Here is a 15,894-nt window from a genome sequence, read left to right on the forward strand (position 1 = left end):
CTGACCAGAGGTGGGGCTAGAGGTGGGGCTAGAGGTGGTGGTAGTCACATTCCACTGGGATTGCTGAGGGACTGGCGTTTGATTTAGGAGGATTTGAAATTAACAGTAGAAAGGAGGATGTGGCTGATAAGGGAGTGGAACTTCATGACCTTAAAAACTTGGGGAGGTTTGAAAGTGAGTCATTGCAATGGGCAAACATTTCCTGTGAGTGATTATGTCTGCTTTGCCACGGAGGAATATCCTAGGCTTAGAACTTTGTGATCTTTTAGTGACATTTAGTGAGGTATGGCATCGAGTGTGCTTTCTACCATCTCTGCTTTCACATTCCTCCCACTGGGCTATAGTGAACATCTGTCTATTCCTCTGGACTCGAGGGCAGAGACCAAGTGCTACAGAAATTTATATTCCCAAATCCCCCCAGCAGGGCACCTGCTATATCATGGGTGCCAGGCAAATGTTTAGTGGATGAGGTTGAATTATAAGCTGCCAAATCTTGATAGGTATAAAATAAACTGAAAATGTCTTCTTCCCTTTTTGAGAAAGTGTTTGTATTGTCCGCAAATTTCTAAGGCCAAAACAGAACGATGATCATAATCATCCTTCACAGCATCTCTTTTTGACCATCTGGACCAATCAGGTGGCTGCCATCTTTAAGAAATAGTTATTGCCCCTAGGACCCTTCTGCCAAAACAAGTATCCCTCCAGGTGGTGGTTAAGGAACAAGAGGACAATGAGCATGGATCAGCGAGGACAAACCAAGTCCAGAAAGAACTTTGTGGGCAGTGAGCATGCACTGCCTTGCCCTTCTTCCTCCACTCTGTTTGGTGGTCTCTTCATGCACTGATGTTCTCCAAATCCTTACACTGGCATGGTTAAGAGTTGATGGCACAGGAATCTGGCAGCCCTCTGGAGATTGCTGTTCTTCCCTCCCAGCCTGGAGGCTGGATCTGTTATGTCAGCTGCTTCTTTTAAGTACAGGGACTAATTCAGGAGTTCTGTTCTGAGAGCATTTCAATTAAGGAAAGTGGGTGAGGGGGAGGTGGGGTTAGGGGATAAAAGGGAAAGTGTGGGTGGGTGGGTACATGGACTGGGCAAGGGGGTATGTGGGGAGATGGGAAAGGGAAGTTGTTAGGGGTGGTCATTCTCACAATCACACCAAATCCTCTTTATTGATGAGCACACCAGGAAGGCGTCCCAAGTAGTGGCATTAAAACCTAGAGATTCCATCGTGGTTTGTGAATTCGAGCCCCACTTCGGGCTCTGTCCTGACAGCTGGGAGCCTGGAACCTGCTTCGGATTCTGTGTCTCCCTCTCTCTCTGCCCCTCCCCTGCTCGTGCTCTCTCTCTCTCTCTCTCTCTCTCTCTCCCTCTCTCAAAAATAAATAAACATTAAAAAAATTAACAAACCTCAAAATTTCAGCAGGGAGAGTGTCAGGTGAGGGCTTCCAGGGATGGGAATAATGTTGGAGTAAAGCATGGAGAACAAAAGGAAACTGGAAATAAACAGAGGCAGAAAAAGGGAAAGGACACAGGTGCATGCAGTTCAGAGGACCTGGGTCTGAATCTGCATGAAAATCTCTGGAGCTGGTGTGACATAGGCTGCTAACATGCCATGGGAGAGTGACAGGGCAGGGGCAGCCACCCATCAAGCTCATGTCAGTGCTGATACCTGTTAGGCACTTGCTTCTAATCAGCAGTGTGTTCTCCTTCCTAGCTTTGCTGCTTGAGAGGGAGGCCAGGATCAAGTCACTACTGCTTTATGTTGAACGCAGTGCTTGTGAGATATGCCCTTCCAGGGCCTCATTCTCCTTCCTCCCTGTTTTCCTGAACTGCATACATGTAAAGGAGGGTGTCTCAGCACACTATGGGGGGGGGTCAGGAAAGCAGTTTCTATAGCCAGATGCTCCCCTCACCTTTGAAGATGAATGAGGGGAACATGCCTGGAGTGTCCCCACCTGGCCCACCTCTGCCTGGAGTCTTGACTGAAATCCCCCCTAAGGTTCCAGAGCTAAGGAGATCTCAGATGCACTTGCATCTCACATACACTTGCACTCTGGCAGCCCCTGGGGGTGTATCACTATAGGCATCTGTGGCTCCAAAAGCTAAGCATGTGCAGTGTGTATGTGGGCCACATGTGCCCACACAGGACTAGATGAAACGTCTTTGCCTTTCCATGGGAAAATCTGTACTCCATAGCTGGTGTGATCTGTTTGCCCATAACTCAGGTTAGTCCTTCCTCACCTAACAAATACTCGTCTTCCCAGGGAGAAGTGTCAGCACACCCCTTAATCATGAATTTGGTGTTTTTACGCCACGGACATCTTTAATGATGTTCTAACAGCTTTAACTCATCTGGGCATCTGGGGTGAATTATGATTTTGTTCCAAAGCGGTTTCCAGTTTCCAGGAGCTGCTCTGATTCTCCAGGGCAGCCTATACCTGTCACTGTGCTCTGAAGGTCTCAAGGCTGCTCATCCCTGTCCTATAAACACTATCATTTTTCTCCTTCTCTGTAGAATGGAGGGCGACTGATTTCTCTTGACAAGATTCAGGTTTTGCACCTCTTATTACACACATGCACACAAACAAGGACTGGCGATGTGTTATGTATGACTTGTAGAAATCTTGAGGTGGTTTGTGTATCCCTGGAAGCTTCTACAAGAATATCAGTTTAAGGTGCTTTGGTTTAAATGGAAACATTCTTATTATTTGCATCTGATACTGCATATGCATATGCAGTTGGACAGTTGGGTAACTGTCCATATTCTCCTCAAAAGTTGCTCTTTCAATACCTTTACAACCTTTGTGTCATTGCAAGTCCACTGACAGCTCTCCCCGCTCTTTTGAGGGAGGTGCCTCCCTTTTGAGGGAGGAGGCCACAAGGTGGCCCCAGGAAGTAGGAGGCAGGTTGCCAGGGTTCGCAGACATTACCATTAAGGTTTCGAATTCTGCCAATTATTTCCTGACATGTGTTTTTAAAGACAGGGGGCTGGACCAAAGCTCTGATGGCAGTCACGGGGGTCCCAGCTCTCATGTCCCTTCAAGAGAGAACTGGGGTTGGGGAGAATCATCTGGTAGCCTCCAGCTGCAGTGCCTCAGATGCAGCCCACTCTCTCCCAGGAGAGTTCCCAGTGACAACGTGTGGCAGGGGTGCCAGACGTGGCCATTTATGCCATCGGCAACTTTTTTTTAATGTTTATTTATTTTGAGAGGTTGGGGGGAGCAAACATGAGCAGGGGAGGGCAGAGAGTGAAGGAGAGAGAGAATCCCAAGCAGACTCTGCACTGTCAGCACAGAGCCTGACATGGGGCTTGATCCCACGAATCGTGAGATCATGACCTGAGCTGAAACCAAGAATCCAATGCTCAACCAACTGAGCCACCCAGGCTCCCCTCTATGGGAAAACTTTGATGTGGTTGGGCATCTGAGACTTTTCACAGCTTCACCATGGTCTGAGGCTCTGCCTGCCCATCCTTCCCACCCCCTTTTATCACAGGTGTCACATCTGTGCTGTGCTTCAGGCTTCCCCTGCCTCCTTCTGCTTCCTCTCCTCTTTCCCAGGCATCCCGCCAATAAATCTCTTGTACTTCTAACTCTGTTTTGGTATCTGTTCTGAAAGGGCCTGCATGGACACAGCTCTGTTCACAGGTGACATTGTTGGGCACTTCACACAATCCCACCTTACCTTCCCAGATCCCTACCTGAAAACAGCCACCAGTTTGCCAACCCATTTTGTCACAGAGTTAAAAGTCTATTAGGTGTTAGTTTCCATCCTTGTGGCTATGCAAGTTAGTAGGTTCATCATACCATCCCATTCAGCATCCTGTAGGGTGCTGAGGTTCCCCAGGGATGAGACAGAGATGTGAGATGGTCAAACACACACTTTATTTCTGTATGGAGATGTTTCCAGGCTGGATAACAGAAACCTCAGGAACGACCCCTGTCCACTTATAGACTCTTCTTGAAAACCAGGTCAATGAGGTCAGCTCCTGAGTCCCCTTTTCCCAGGAGACCTCTTAGTCCTTCCAAGAGAAAGGACATTCCAGTGTGTCTTCAAATTCTGGTGGGGGTGGGGAGGACAAAGATTCCTGCCCTTCAGTTCCTCCCAGAAAGGTCTCCCACCCACCCTTCAAATACTATGATTTGACTGAGTTTGTGATATATGTCTCAGCTCCTTTCTGTGACGAAATGAAGAGGAGGAGGATTGGCACAGTACAAACAACACATTGACAGCAACTGGATCCCACTTTTTGGAAGTAACATAATAAAGATGGCCCCATTATATCTTATATTCTTTTACTACTGAACACTACACCAAGGAAAAACACTTGGGAGATAAACACAGGGTGACACATTTCTATAAAAATGAGACCCATGCACAGTGCAAATCATGGTGTTTCTCAAACATGGGAGCTGACAACATTTTAATAAGTTCAGTGGAGAATGGGTTAGAGGAAGGCTTGCTGGGCTCTCTGAGTAGGATGTTCTGCCATAGTTGAACTAGCCAGGACCATCCAATATTCTCTCTTCTTATGTGTGGTGTTGATGCCGTCCAACCACATCCCTTCAGTTCCCTTGGTGGCTCCCTTTGCAACGATCTCAGAGAACTCATTGCAAAAGTCTCTCTGAAGGTGCTAGGTTTTGGCTTGATAACCCCTGTTGAGGGTAGGTCTTTAAAATCCTGGGGAGAATGTGCTTCTCAGCTGCCTCCATGCCTGATGGGTAGTCTCGACCCATTAGGACAGGTGAGCTAGCCACAAATCAGTCTGGTAGGTTCCTCAAGAGCGGAGGAGCTTTGTGTCCCCAGCTCAGGGCTAAGCACAGAGCAGGTACTCAACAAATTGTTGAATTCAACTCTAACCTCTTCAACAGAGTGGATGTTCCCAAGTCCTAGACACTTTTCTTCTTGGGTATTTTTTATAATCATTCTGGTTCCTTATATACCCCTCTGGAATGAATAACATGGTACAGTTTTTATTGGAAGTATGATTAATGCTTTGGGCATTGATTTTTTTTTTGCCCCTAAATTATGTCTTTCATCCATATGTCTACACTGAAAAACTTTATTTAATTTATTTAATCCTTCCCATGCTGCTCTGCAGAATGTGGCTATTGGGTTATTTTGGCGTATACTGTTGCTATACAACTTTCTCAGGGCTGCTAATGCCCTGGTAGGGTTATAGCCCTCATGGCTAGTAAAGACTAGAGAGCCTGTGGGCAGCATTGGTCTCTGTCAACACCACAAATGCAGCACATGTGCATCCATTCTTCAAACCACAAGGAAGACATTCATGGATGTTACATGAGACTTCTGCTTTCAGCCACATCTGGACAAAGCACAAATCTGGGAGACATCAAGAAATTGTGTGCTCACCTGCTGGAAACCTCAAAGCTTTGCTGAGACATGAAGGATTAAATTCATGGCTCTTGGTAGACTGACTGTCCTGTGGGGTTGGTGGGTCTTCCCACCCCTTTCAGACAGGAGGCCAGTTAAGCCGTGGGGGCAGGAAGGGAGATTCAGAGAATCTGAAGGGAAGATATAAGGTGGCCTCTTCCCACAAGTGGAACTGCAGGGTCCAGCCTCCTCGCTCACTGGACATTTGAGAATAAAGCTAGAATAATAGAATAAAGCTAAGACTGCATTAGTGCCCCTGCCCTAAGATACCCCAAAAGGCCAGAGCAGGGAGCCCACATGTTTATCTTCCTTGATGGCATCTCCACCTGTGGAACTTGGCCTGCTAACACTTGATGGAGAGATGCAAACTTTGACATGAAGTCCTCTGCTCTGTCAAAGACCAAAACGTTCCAGAAGAAGGAAAATACTCGTGGTTTTAGGATAAATCCGAGCATGTTTGATATGGATATTGACACATTGTAGCAGTTGCTACTCTCCAGAAACAGGGTACTAAGTCACTAGACTTGCTGTTCTTATTCTTTTTGAGATTACCAATTGATAAAACTAACAAAAAACTCATACAATCCTTGAACCACTGAATGTTAAAAGGAGTACTTAGGTTATCTAGCTCAGCCCCATATTTTACAAATAAGGAAAGAGAGGCTCAGATAGATTCAGTATGGCACAGGCCTCCTGACTCTTGGTCTGTAGCAGACATTAGCTGGCATCACTGGACCTATTTTGCCGTACTGGTTGTTCAGGACAGTCCCTGGGGATATAATCCACATGGACCTGAGGCTCTCAATCTCAAGAGGTGTCGATGCACTAAAATATTGAGGTCTCTAAAGGAAGGCATCCATGCTTCCTTTTCATGGATGCTTAGAACACAGAGTTAAACCTTTCCTTTGGATTTTATGTGGTTCCTTCTTTTGTTTACCCTGATGAATGAAGGTTGATGTGATGTGCTCCACCAGCTAAAGGAGAATAATGTGAGCACGACTATGGACAACTTCACTGAAGTTCATGGAGGCTCCAGGCAAATCCAGGTGCTGCAGGATTCAGCCCTAAATGAGCCCCCACATATAACCAAAGTTAATTTTAGAATCATGGAAGAGATTTAGGGGAAATCAAGTCCAACCCTGCCATTTTACAAGCTCAGAGAAGTTCAGCAATTTGCCTTGGGTCACACAGCATGGGGGATATCAAAGTCATAGAAGAATCCAGATTTTTTTTTAAACTCAGGATTGGATGTTTTCCCTAAAAAATTCTGAACTTTTTCACAAACCCCAGTGTTAGGGAATTTCTGATGGTTTCTAGATCAAGGCATTATCCATGCATGAAGTGAAGCAAGACAAAAATGGTGGTGGCTGCCCCTGCTGAAGACCTGCGGTCTAGGAGAGCATGTTGGAGTAGAAGCTGAAGCTCTCTGTCATGGTCTTGGAGTTGCTGCGAGAGGAGCCATTGGAGGTCAGATCCAGGGACGAGGGTGTGGTCTTGGGACCATCCTCCAGCTCCTCCTCGTGGGCCCCCACCACTGTGGAGATGGTGGTCTCCAGGCGGCTGACTTTATACACGCTGCCCTGGGTTTGGAGGTACCGGGTGGATTTCATTTCGAGCCCCTCGTAGTCGCCGGCACTGATAAAGGGGCAGCACCGGAAGGCATGCTTGAAGCCCAGGCGGAACCTGGAGAGACAGAAGATGGGAGAGGTGACCCTTTGGGACAGTCTACTTCCAGAGGGCATTGTCACCACTATGTCAGCTCTTTAACACATAGACAAGCCTAACTATGACTCTCTGTTGTTATTGTTATTATTATTATTATTATTTAAAACTTATTTATTTTGAGAGAGAGAGAGAGCAGGGGAGGGACAGAGAGAGAGGGAAAGAAAGAATCCCAAGCAGGCTCCACACTGTTGGTGCAGAGCCCGATGTGGGGCTTGAACTCATAAACTGTGAGATCATGACCTGAGCTGAAATCAAGAGTCCGACACTTAACTGACTCAGCCACTCAGGCACCCCGATGACCACTGACTGAGCCACCCAGGCACCCCGATGACCACCATTCCTGATGGGCTCTCCCTTCTCTTGCTTGTCTAAGGTTGGCTTCTTCTGCCAGAACAGCTCTCCTGATCAGTGTGACTAAGTAAGGGCCTTCCAGGCACTGATTCCTCTTTGCTTACCCTGTCCTGCTGGAACTGCTAGAAGAAACTGGGTAAAGCTGCCCAAATTGTATGATGAGATGAGATGGAAAGAGGAAAGTGAGAGGCCAGTGAAGGGAAAAGATGCCCTATGGAGAATGGTATTCTACGGCCATCAATCTCTCTTTGTGTCTTACTCTCCCTGTCTCCCCCCCCCCCCCCCCCCCCACTGCATGCACAGCCCCCTGTGCATGGATCCACAGGGCAGAGGGAACAAAATCACAGGCCATGAACTAGATCCAGCTTTCAGGCCTGTTTATATGCATCAGTAACAGAGGTTTTTTTTTTTTTTTAATGTGCACCCCCACCCCCACTAACTTAGTTGCCAGTGTCCAAAAGTCAGAAGATTCACACAAAAGTATGGATGTCTGGTTCTTCTTGGAGAAGAAAAACAAAGTCCACTTTGGGCTCATAAAGCTGCATGGCAATAATTAGTAGGGATGGAGTAGTGTGGTCTTTTTGCTGCAGTCCCTCCCATCCCCTCTTGTCTCACAAAGATTTTGTTCATTTAGGTTGGCTGTTTGGCTGCTATAGAGACAAATGATCTTGTCCCTGGAGAGAGAGTGGGGGATGAGGTCCTCACCTGTCATTGAGGCAGCAGTAGATGATAGGGTTGTACATGGTGGAGCTCATGGCCAGCCACATGATGGCCAGGTAGACCTGCTGAATAAACTTCTCAAGGTAGAGATCAGGGTTGATGTAGGGCAAGAGGAAGAAGATGTGGAATGGCAGCCAGCAGATGGCAAAGGTGCACACCACGACGATCATCATCTTGACCACCTGGCAAGAGGGTGGGGCAGGTGAGGTCACCACCACAGCCAACTTTTCTCACAGCTACTTTCTCTCTCCTCCCATGCCCCTCACCGCACACAGTGCAGTGTGTGGTGGGAAGTGTCTATAATAACCCCTTTCGAGGAGGAGACAGGACCATTTATATGTGGTATCAAAGGACTTTGATTATATCAGTAGTTCTCAGAGTGTGGCTCCGGGACCAGCTTTGTAACCATCATTTGGGATTTGTCAGAAATGAGAATTCTTGGACCCCATCCCATACTTACAGAATCAGAAACCCTGGGGGTGAGACCCAGAATTCTGGTTTGACAAGCCCTTCAGATGACTCTGAAACACAGTCATGTTTGAGAACCTCTGTGTGATATCACCCCTCTGGGCAGTGGCTGCAGAAGCCAAGGGAGAGCAGACAATGACCCAGGGGAATGGGTATTCAGTGGGGAGAGACTCAGTAAGGAGGAGGAAGCAGTGAGGGCAGGGGGGTGGGGAAAGGTGGAGAGGAGAGGCCAGGGTAGTATCAGGGGAAAGAAGAGGAAGGGAGGCATCTGGACAGCTGCAGCTAGGGAGCACCAGATGGTTAAAAGGGATTTAAAAGGTTTTTTTTATAAATAGTGAGTAACGTGACCCACTGTTTCTGTTCTCCATCACTAGTTTTGTTCCTTTTAATACTTTTTGATGTTTGAACCAAGTGAATGTATTATTTTGTCAAACTTTAATAATAAAAGAGGACTAAACTCTTCAATGCATTTGTAGTTAAGTGTGTGTGCGTGTGTGTGTGTGTGTGTGTGTGTGTGTGTTAATGGCTTGACAGGTTGCAATTACTCTTAAGGCAAGAAAGAAGTGGCTCTTGCCTATACAGGCAGGCCTAGGTTACAAATACAACCAAGAAAGATCTCTTCCCTCCTCTGTCCCACATCTCCTCTCCTCCTTCCACTGTTCCACAGACCCAGGGACGTTTTGTGCCTGCTGCCTCTGGGCCTCCTGAGGCTCTGAGGCTCATATGCTTGCCAGCCTGAGCCAGGGCGGGTTAGGTGCTGCTTGCTCTTTGCTTACCTTGCGCTTGGCAGAGACCTGCTCATGGTAACGGTCAGAGGAGTCCCCAGGGATCTCGCTGGCCCACAGTGTGATTCCCACAACAGTGTACGCATAGCCAATCACCAGCAAGGGGAGGAAGTAGATCAGCACAGTTACGCAGATGTGGTACCTGCAACAGGAAGGATGGGAGGGGTCAGTCTAAGGACAGGGATGGTCAAGGCTTGCCAACCACCTTTCTCAGCATTTGCCATTAATGAGCTTGGATGATAAGGCACAGCATGGAGTCTGGCCACCTGCATTGGGTGGTTGGCTGATATATGAATGGATAAACTAGAGAAAGCAAATCTCTTCAACTTAGGTTTTTCTTGTGGACTTTTTCCATAATAGAGATTCCTGTTGAGATTGAAGAGAAGAAAAAACATTGATGAAAGGGAACTGAATCTGTTGTATACTTATGACAATTTCAGTTGATGGTAAGTTCAATATTGCTTACATTCCCCCTTCAAAAAAAATGCAACCTTAGGCTGCATTAATAAAAGTGTATTCTCTAGAATGCAGGAGGTGTTTGTACCACTCGGTTAATTCCAGTCAGATTACATTTAGGCTGGGCTTTTGTGCAGGAGTGGAGACAAACTTGTACATTCAGGTGAGAACCACTAGGTGGTTGGTGAGCTCTCATTCTTTCTGTAGGACAAGTGGATTCACAGGTATAAGAATAATTAGCTTGGAGGAGAGAAACAAAATTTATCCTAGAACTAGGATCAGTGGGTGAAGGCCACAAAGTATAAGCCAATTCTAAGCCTGGCCCTTAAAAATATATCTGCAGATGGAAGCTTCTGGGTTACAGCTTGCAAGATAGATACCAATTGACTTGAGTTTGACTGGCACAAATTGACATGGGCAGGAAATAAGCTTTTGCAGTATTAAACCACTGAGAATTTTTTCTCCAAGATTTTATCTAAATTCAAGTTAGTTAACACATAGTGTAGCATTGGTTTCAGGAGTAGGATTTAGTGATTCATCACTTACATACAACACCCAGTGCTCATCACAACAAGGCTCCTTCTTAGTACCCATCACCCATTTAGCCCATCCCCAACCTCCCCTCCACCAACTCTCAGTTTGTTCTCTGTAATTAAGAGTCTCATGGTTTGCCTCCCTCTCTGTTTTTATCTTATTTCTGCTTCCCTTCTCCCATGTTCACTTGTTTTGTTTCTTAAGTTCCTCATATGAGTGAAATCATATGATATTTTCCTTTCTTTCTCTGACTTATTTCACTTAGCTATAATACACTATAATACACTGTAGTTCCCATAACATCATTGCAAATGGCAAGATTTCATTCTTTTTGATGGCTGAGTAGTATATACATACCATATCTTCTTTATCCATTCATTAGTCAATGGACATTTGGGCTCTTTCCATAATTTGGCTATTGTTCATAAACTACTGAGATTTTGATGTTCGTGCAACAACATAACTTATTCTATTTTGTTTAAGGCAAGTGTCCTTCTAAGTAGGATGCTCAAATAATTTTTTGATTTTGCGAAAGGATATTTTTCTCAGTGAGTGCTTTGTATATCTGGTTAGTTATAGCCCTTTTCTCCTGATGTGAGTTTAATGGAGAGGATCCATTAGCAGTAATAGTAGTAATAATAGTGGGAACAGCTAATATTTTAGGGAGTTCACTCTAGATCGCTATGTTGATAATAATGTTAATGATAGTATTAATAGCAGAAACGATAGTTAGATTTTATTTAGTGAAGAGCACAATGCCACTCACTTTACCATTATTCTTATTTAATCCTCAAAAAAAATGATTAGGCATGTACTATCATAATCCCATTCTGTAGATGAGGAAACTGAAGTTAAGAATTTAATTAACTTTCTCAAATTCACAGCAGGTAAAAAGAGGAGGGTGGGATAAGAAGGCAGGACTGTGAGCCCAGAACCAGCTTTTTATCACTGGAGAAAAGTCATCCAGTGATGACTCTGTTTATGCTTATTCTCTTAAATGATTTTTTTTCCAATAAAGAAAAACTACTTATTCATTTAATTTCTCTTTATTGGTACTATGTTTTCAATTACTTCTTTGCAAAGCTCCACAGTTTTACTTATTCAGCTTCCTGTGAATATTAAAATTTGCAACTTGAAGACACTCGAAGAGCTCTTAAATAATGCACAACAGCTTCAGCAAAGCAGGGTGCTGAGTGCATCCATTTTGTGCAGACAGGCTGCTCCAACAGTCTCAACAGGCTGTTAAGGTCCCCCTTGATTGTCACCTCCTCTGGGAGCCTCTGGGTTCTCCAGTCACCATGGCAGTGAGTGCATACTGAGTTTCCTACCTGATCTCAACCTCTCCCCCGATTACTGTACTTATCACTTGGATATAAGGGGACAGGGAGACCCTGGGAACCTTCAGGATACACCTGCTTCTCCTACCTGGAAGAATAGTCCTGCCTTATGCAAACCGATACTTGGTTGATGATCAAAACACATTAGTTGAGCTTTGTGGGGCCAGTGCCTCAGAGTGCTGAGCATCTATATGGGAGTCAGGGACACGATGGAAGGACACTGCAGTCCAGTCACCGGTGCTCCTAACCCTGGACCAGTGGATCCCAAACTTGAGCCAGCTTCAGAATCACCTGGGGGAGCTTGTGCAAACACAAAGGGCTGGACCCCACCTAGACTTTCCCACTTAACAAGTCTGGGGTGGGCTTGAGAATCTGCTTTCATAACAAATTCCCAGTTCATGCTGCTGCTGGTCCAGGTTCAGACTTTGAGAAACACTGTCCTAAACTAATGGTTCTTGAGCCCGGAATCACATGAGAATCACCAGGGGAGCTTTTAAAATGATCAGTGCTCAGAGACACATTAAATTGGCCTTGATTGTAGAAGCAGGAAACCACAGCTGAGAAAAATTTCCCAAGTTATTCTTGCATATGGTTAGCACTGAGAAGCACTGTTTCAGGTCCAAGTCTGCAAGCCTGTTGGAACCCCATTGTTTGAGATTTTATGACTTCACTAAGATGTGTGTTAACCATATTTTTTAGTTTCTGTATCTGATGCTTTGAGGTCTAGGCCTTGTTGACCTGGAAAGGACTGTGCCTCCTTGGGTTAGTTAATTCCTAGAGATAACTCCTGCTAGTGTGCCTTTCCTATGCAAACTAACCAACCCAGGGCCTATACTCCCCACCCACTTGTTTTCGCAGGGGCTCTTACACTGTGGGATGCTATCCAGCTGCCATGGTCACCCCAGGGCCACTTCAGACAGTCAGGGGCACAGAGCTCATGGAAATGATTCAAACTAGCCAATTCTAAGCCTGTTTATCCTGCCTCACCCATTCCTTCTCTGGAACACACAATAAAAGCCTTCCTGAAGTCTCCTGCGCTCTCTCTCGCCTGTGGCCCTATGTGGCGCACTTGCCCCTTTGTCCTGGGAACTATGAGTAATAAACTATCTTTTCAATGGCAATCATGTCCTTATCTGTTGGCCTCACCATACTTGAATAGAATATAAAACATACACTTTAAAACAAAGTACGCTTTGGAAAAATCACAGATCAGACCATTAGGAAAATGCTAAGCTGAATCAATAAACATAAATTATCAGCTTCTATTTTTTTAAAAGAAGGAAAAGTAATTTTCTTATTTGTAAACAACAAAAAGTATGAACTTAATTTCAGTTAAAAAGTACTATAGTCAGGGAGAGCATTAACTTGTCCATTGTAGAACAGGGGTAATTGAAAATAACACAGGAATATGACCCAGCAATTCCACTTCTAGATATATACCCAGAAGATTTGAAAGCAGGGGCTCAAACAGATACTTACACACCAATGTTCATAGCAGCACTATTTCCCATAGCCAAACGGTGGAAGCAACCCAAATATCCCTCAAAAGTTGAGTGGATAAACCAAATGTGGTATATATTTACAAGGGAATATTACTCAGCCGTGAAAAGGAATGAAGTTCTAATACATACCACAACATGGATAAACCTTGCAAACATGTTAAGTGGATAAGCCAGACACAAGAGGACAAATACTGGATGATTCCACTTAAATTAAATATCTAGAATAGGCAAATTCATAGAAACAGAAAGTGGAATAGAGGTTACCAAGGGCTGGGGAGAGGGGATGGAATAATAGGTACAGAATGTGGGATAATGAAAAAGTTCTGGAAATGGATCGTGGTGATGGTTGCAACAATATGGTGAATGTAAAATGGTAAATTTTATGTTATATGTATTTTATCACAATAAACTTAATTTAAAAAATCCATGAGAAAATTCTAGTGAAGCTGGGGTCTTACATCTCCAGATGAGTAGTTTTCTGCTCCCTTTGGGAGCCCCTCAACAATCTCCCTCCCTCCCTCCCTCCCAAATCATAAAAAAACAAACAAACCTGTAGGTTTGATTCTTGGATGGGATCAAAGGTAAAAGGTATCCTCCTAAATCTTGCTCAGATAAGCCCCTTTTGCCTAGAAATTGCAAGTACTTGGGATGCCTGAGTAGTTCGGTTAAGCGGCTGACTTTGGCTCAGGTCATGATCTCACGGTTTATGAGTTTGAGCCCTGCATCTGGCTGTCTGTTGTCAGTGCAGAGCCTGCTTTGGATCCTCTGTCCCCTCTCCTCTCTCTGCCCCTCCCCCAACTTGTGCGTGCACGTGCACGCGCACGCGCTCTTTCTCGCTCTCTCTTTCAAAAATAAACAAAAAATAAAGAAATAAAAAAAGAATTGCAAATACTCAATCCAAAAAATGTCCAAGTTACTAAAAATTCTAAATGACTCTACATTAGAAAAGTTCAAAAAAATTCTAAGGTCAAATGAATGAAATTCCATCATTAGAAAAAATGAAAATACATTTCTTCCATCTTGACACCTTCTTGAAGAAATTTTACCATATTCTTGTAGTTAACTGGAGATAATCCTGTTTTGTAATTTTTTTTCCATAATCATTGTTTTAGAGAGCCGGCCAATGGAATTTCGTGTAATCTTATTATGTGAGGCTCCATGCTTTTTTTTTTAATTCTCCAATCTGATATTCCTAGGTTCCTGCCAGGCAGGGTTTAATCAGCTCTCAGAGTTAGTATCCGCCTTGAGAGAAGAGAAGAAGGGGTCAGGGGTGCATCTGAAGTGAGTGAGAGAAAGGACCAGGAGTGACAGCAAGAGGCTGTGACAGCAGGGGTGGCTTGGTTCCCACTTGAGATATGTCGGTGGATTCTGATCATTAAATTCTGCCAGTGGACTTACCGGTACCCTCGGAAGGCAAGTGCATGCAACAACCTCCTACCTTTGTTCCCTCCAGGTCACCCCTCTAGAAGCGGCACATATTACAAGATAAAATTGCTGTATACAGACTGTGTCACCCCAAATCCTGCAGATTCGCCTGTCCTTAATGCCGTAATGCTCCCTAATCCAGGTTTACTAACGTCTCACTATCTGGAGTCACTTGTTGCTCAAGCACCAACAGTTCCAGTCTCTGAAATAGTCCTCAGCATCTGAAATCAGATAGATGGGTTTATTAAATAGTATCCAGTGTGTCTTCTAATGCACTTCATGGAGGCTCTAGGTGCCCTGAGGTGGGGGAGGAAGGGAGACAAGAGGGCAGAGCTCTGGGGTTCCTGCTGTCCCTCTAACAAGCAACTCTGCTGGGTTTATATGTGGCTTTCTGTGGATCAGGTTGTTAGGTGGTGGTGGTGGGAGATTTCAGCTGTCACAGAAAGGTGGATGAGCACTGCTGTGCTTATCTAATTCAATGCGTTAACCCTCATTCATTGTGTCAGCCTTCTCTACAGTTTCCACACCATGTAATCAGCCCCTTACTTCTTGAATACCCCCTGTGACGTGCTGCTCACTAGCTATAAAGCCAGCGCCATCGGCGATACCTGGAGCTTGTTAGAGACCAAGATTCTCAGTCCCCACCCTGGATGGGTCAAATTGGAAAATGTGTACTTTAATAAGACTTTCTGGTGATTCCTGTGCAAGTTCAAGTTTGAAGCACAGTGCTCTCCATCTTGGCTGTACACTGGAATCACCTGGGGAATGTTGAAAACTTCCAGTGTGTGGTTTCCAGTCTCAGCTTCTGACTTAAGACTGGCCTGCAGTGCTGCCTGGGCATCAGAGTGTCAGAAGCTCTCCAGAGGGTTCTCCTTGTGGCTGGGGCTGAGAGTCATCGTCGTTGAGCCTACTCCTGTTGGCAGCTGTGACTGATGTCGTTCCTTCTTAAACTAAGAACCTGTGGCCCGGTAGCTTTCACTACATCCTAGGTCACAGGCAACAAGCTGAACCTGCCTCCTGGGATGGTCCTGCCAAGTTGAGATAACCAGGGACACGCCTGAGCCCTCTTTGCATCTCGGACTTGTGGGGCCACCCCTTGATAGACATGAGCTGAGCAGTACCCCCTTCCTGCCCTTCCTTGAGCAGCCCTCAGGCTGTCTCTTCCTCAAGCACAGTGCTAGATGCCTGCTTAACTTT

At 45.2% G+C, this 15,894-nt stretch overlaps 1 protein-coding gene across 1 annotated transcript in view; it reads right to left on the minus strand.

Annotated features, from left to right (window-relative positions):
• Window positions 1-6,785: 6,785 nt before the first annotated feature.
• TACR1 (tachykinin receptor 1) overlaps window positions 6,786-15,894 on the minus strand; it is a 138,989-nt gene continuing 129,880 nt past the window's right edge. Inside the window, exons 3-5 of the mRNA XM_047069282.1 lie at window positions 9,435-9,585; window positions 8,176-8,372; window positions 6,786-7,077 (exon numbers count right to left, since the gene is read on the minus strand). Coding sequence (XP_046925238.1) covers window positions 6,786-7,077; window positions 8,176-8,372; window positions 9,435-9,585 — 640 coding nt within the window. The remainder of the gene's footprint in view (window positions 7,078-8,175; window positions 8,373-9,434; window positions 9,586-15,894) is intronic.

This window comes from Lynx rufus, unplaced genomic scaffold (genome assembly GCF_022079265.1).
Source record: "Lynx rufus isolate CCGP_SWC_20201006 ecotype Redwood Valley unplaced genomic scaffold, mLynRuf1.p SCAF_8, whole genome shotgun sequence".
Taxonomy (NCBI): domain Eukaryota; kingdom Metazoa; phylum Chordata; class Mammalia; order Carnivora; family Felidae; genus Lynx; species Lynx rufus.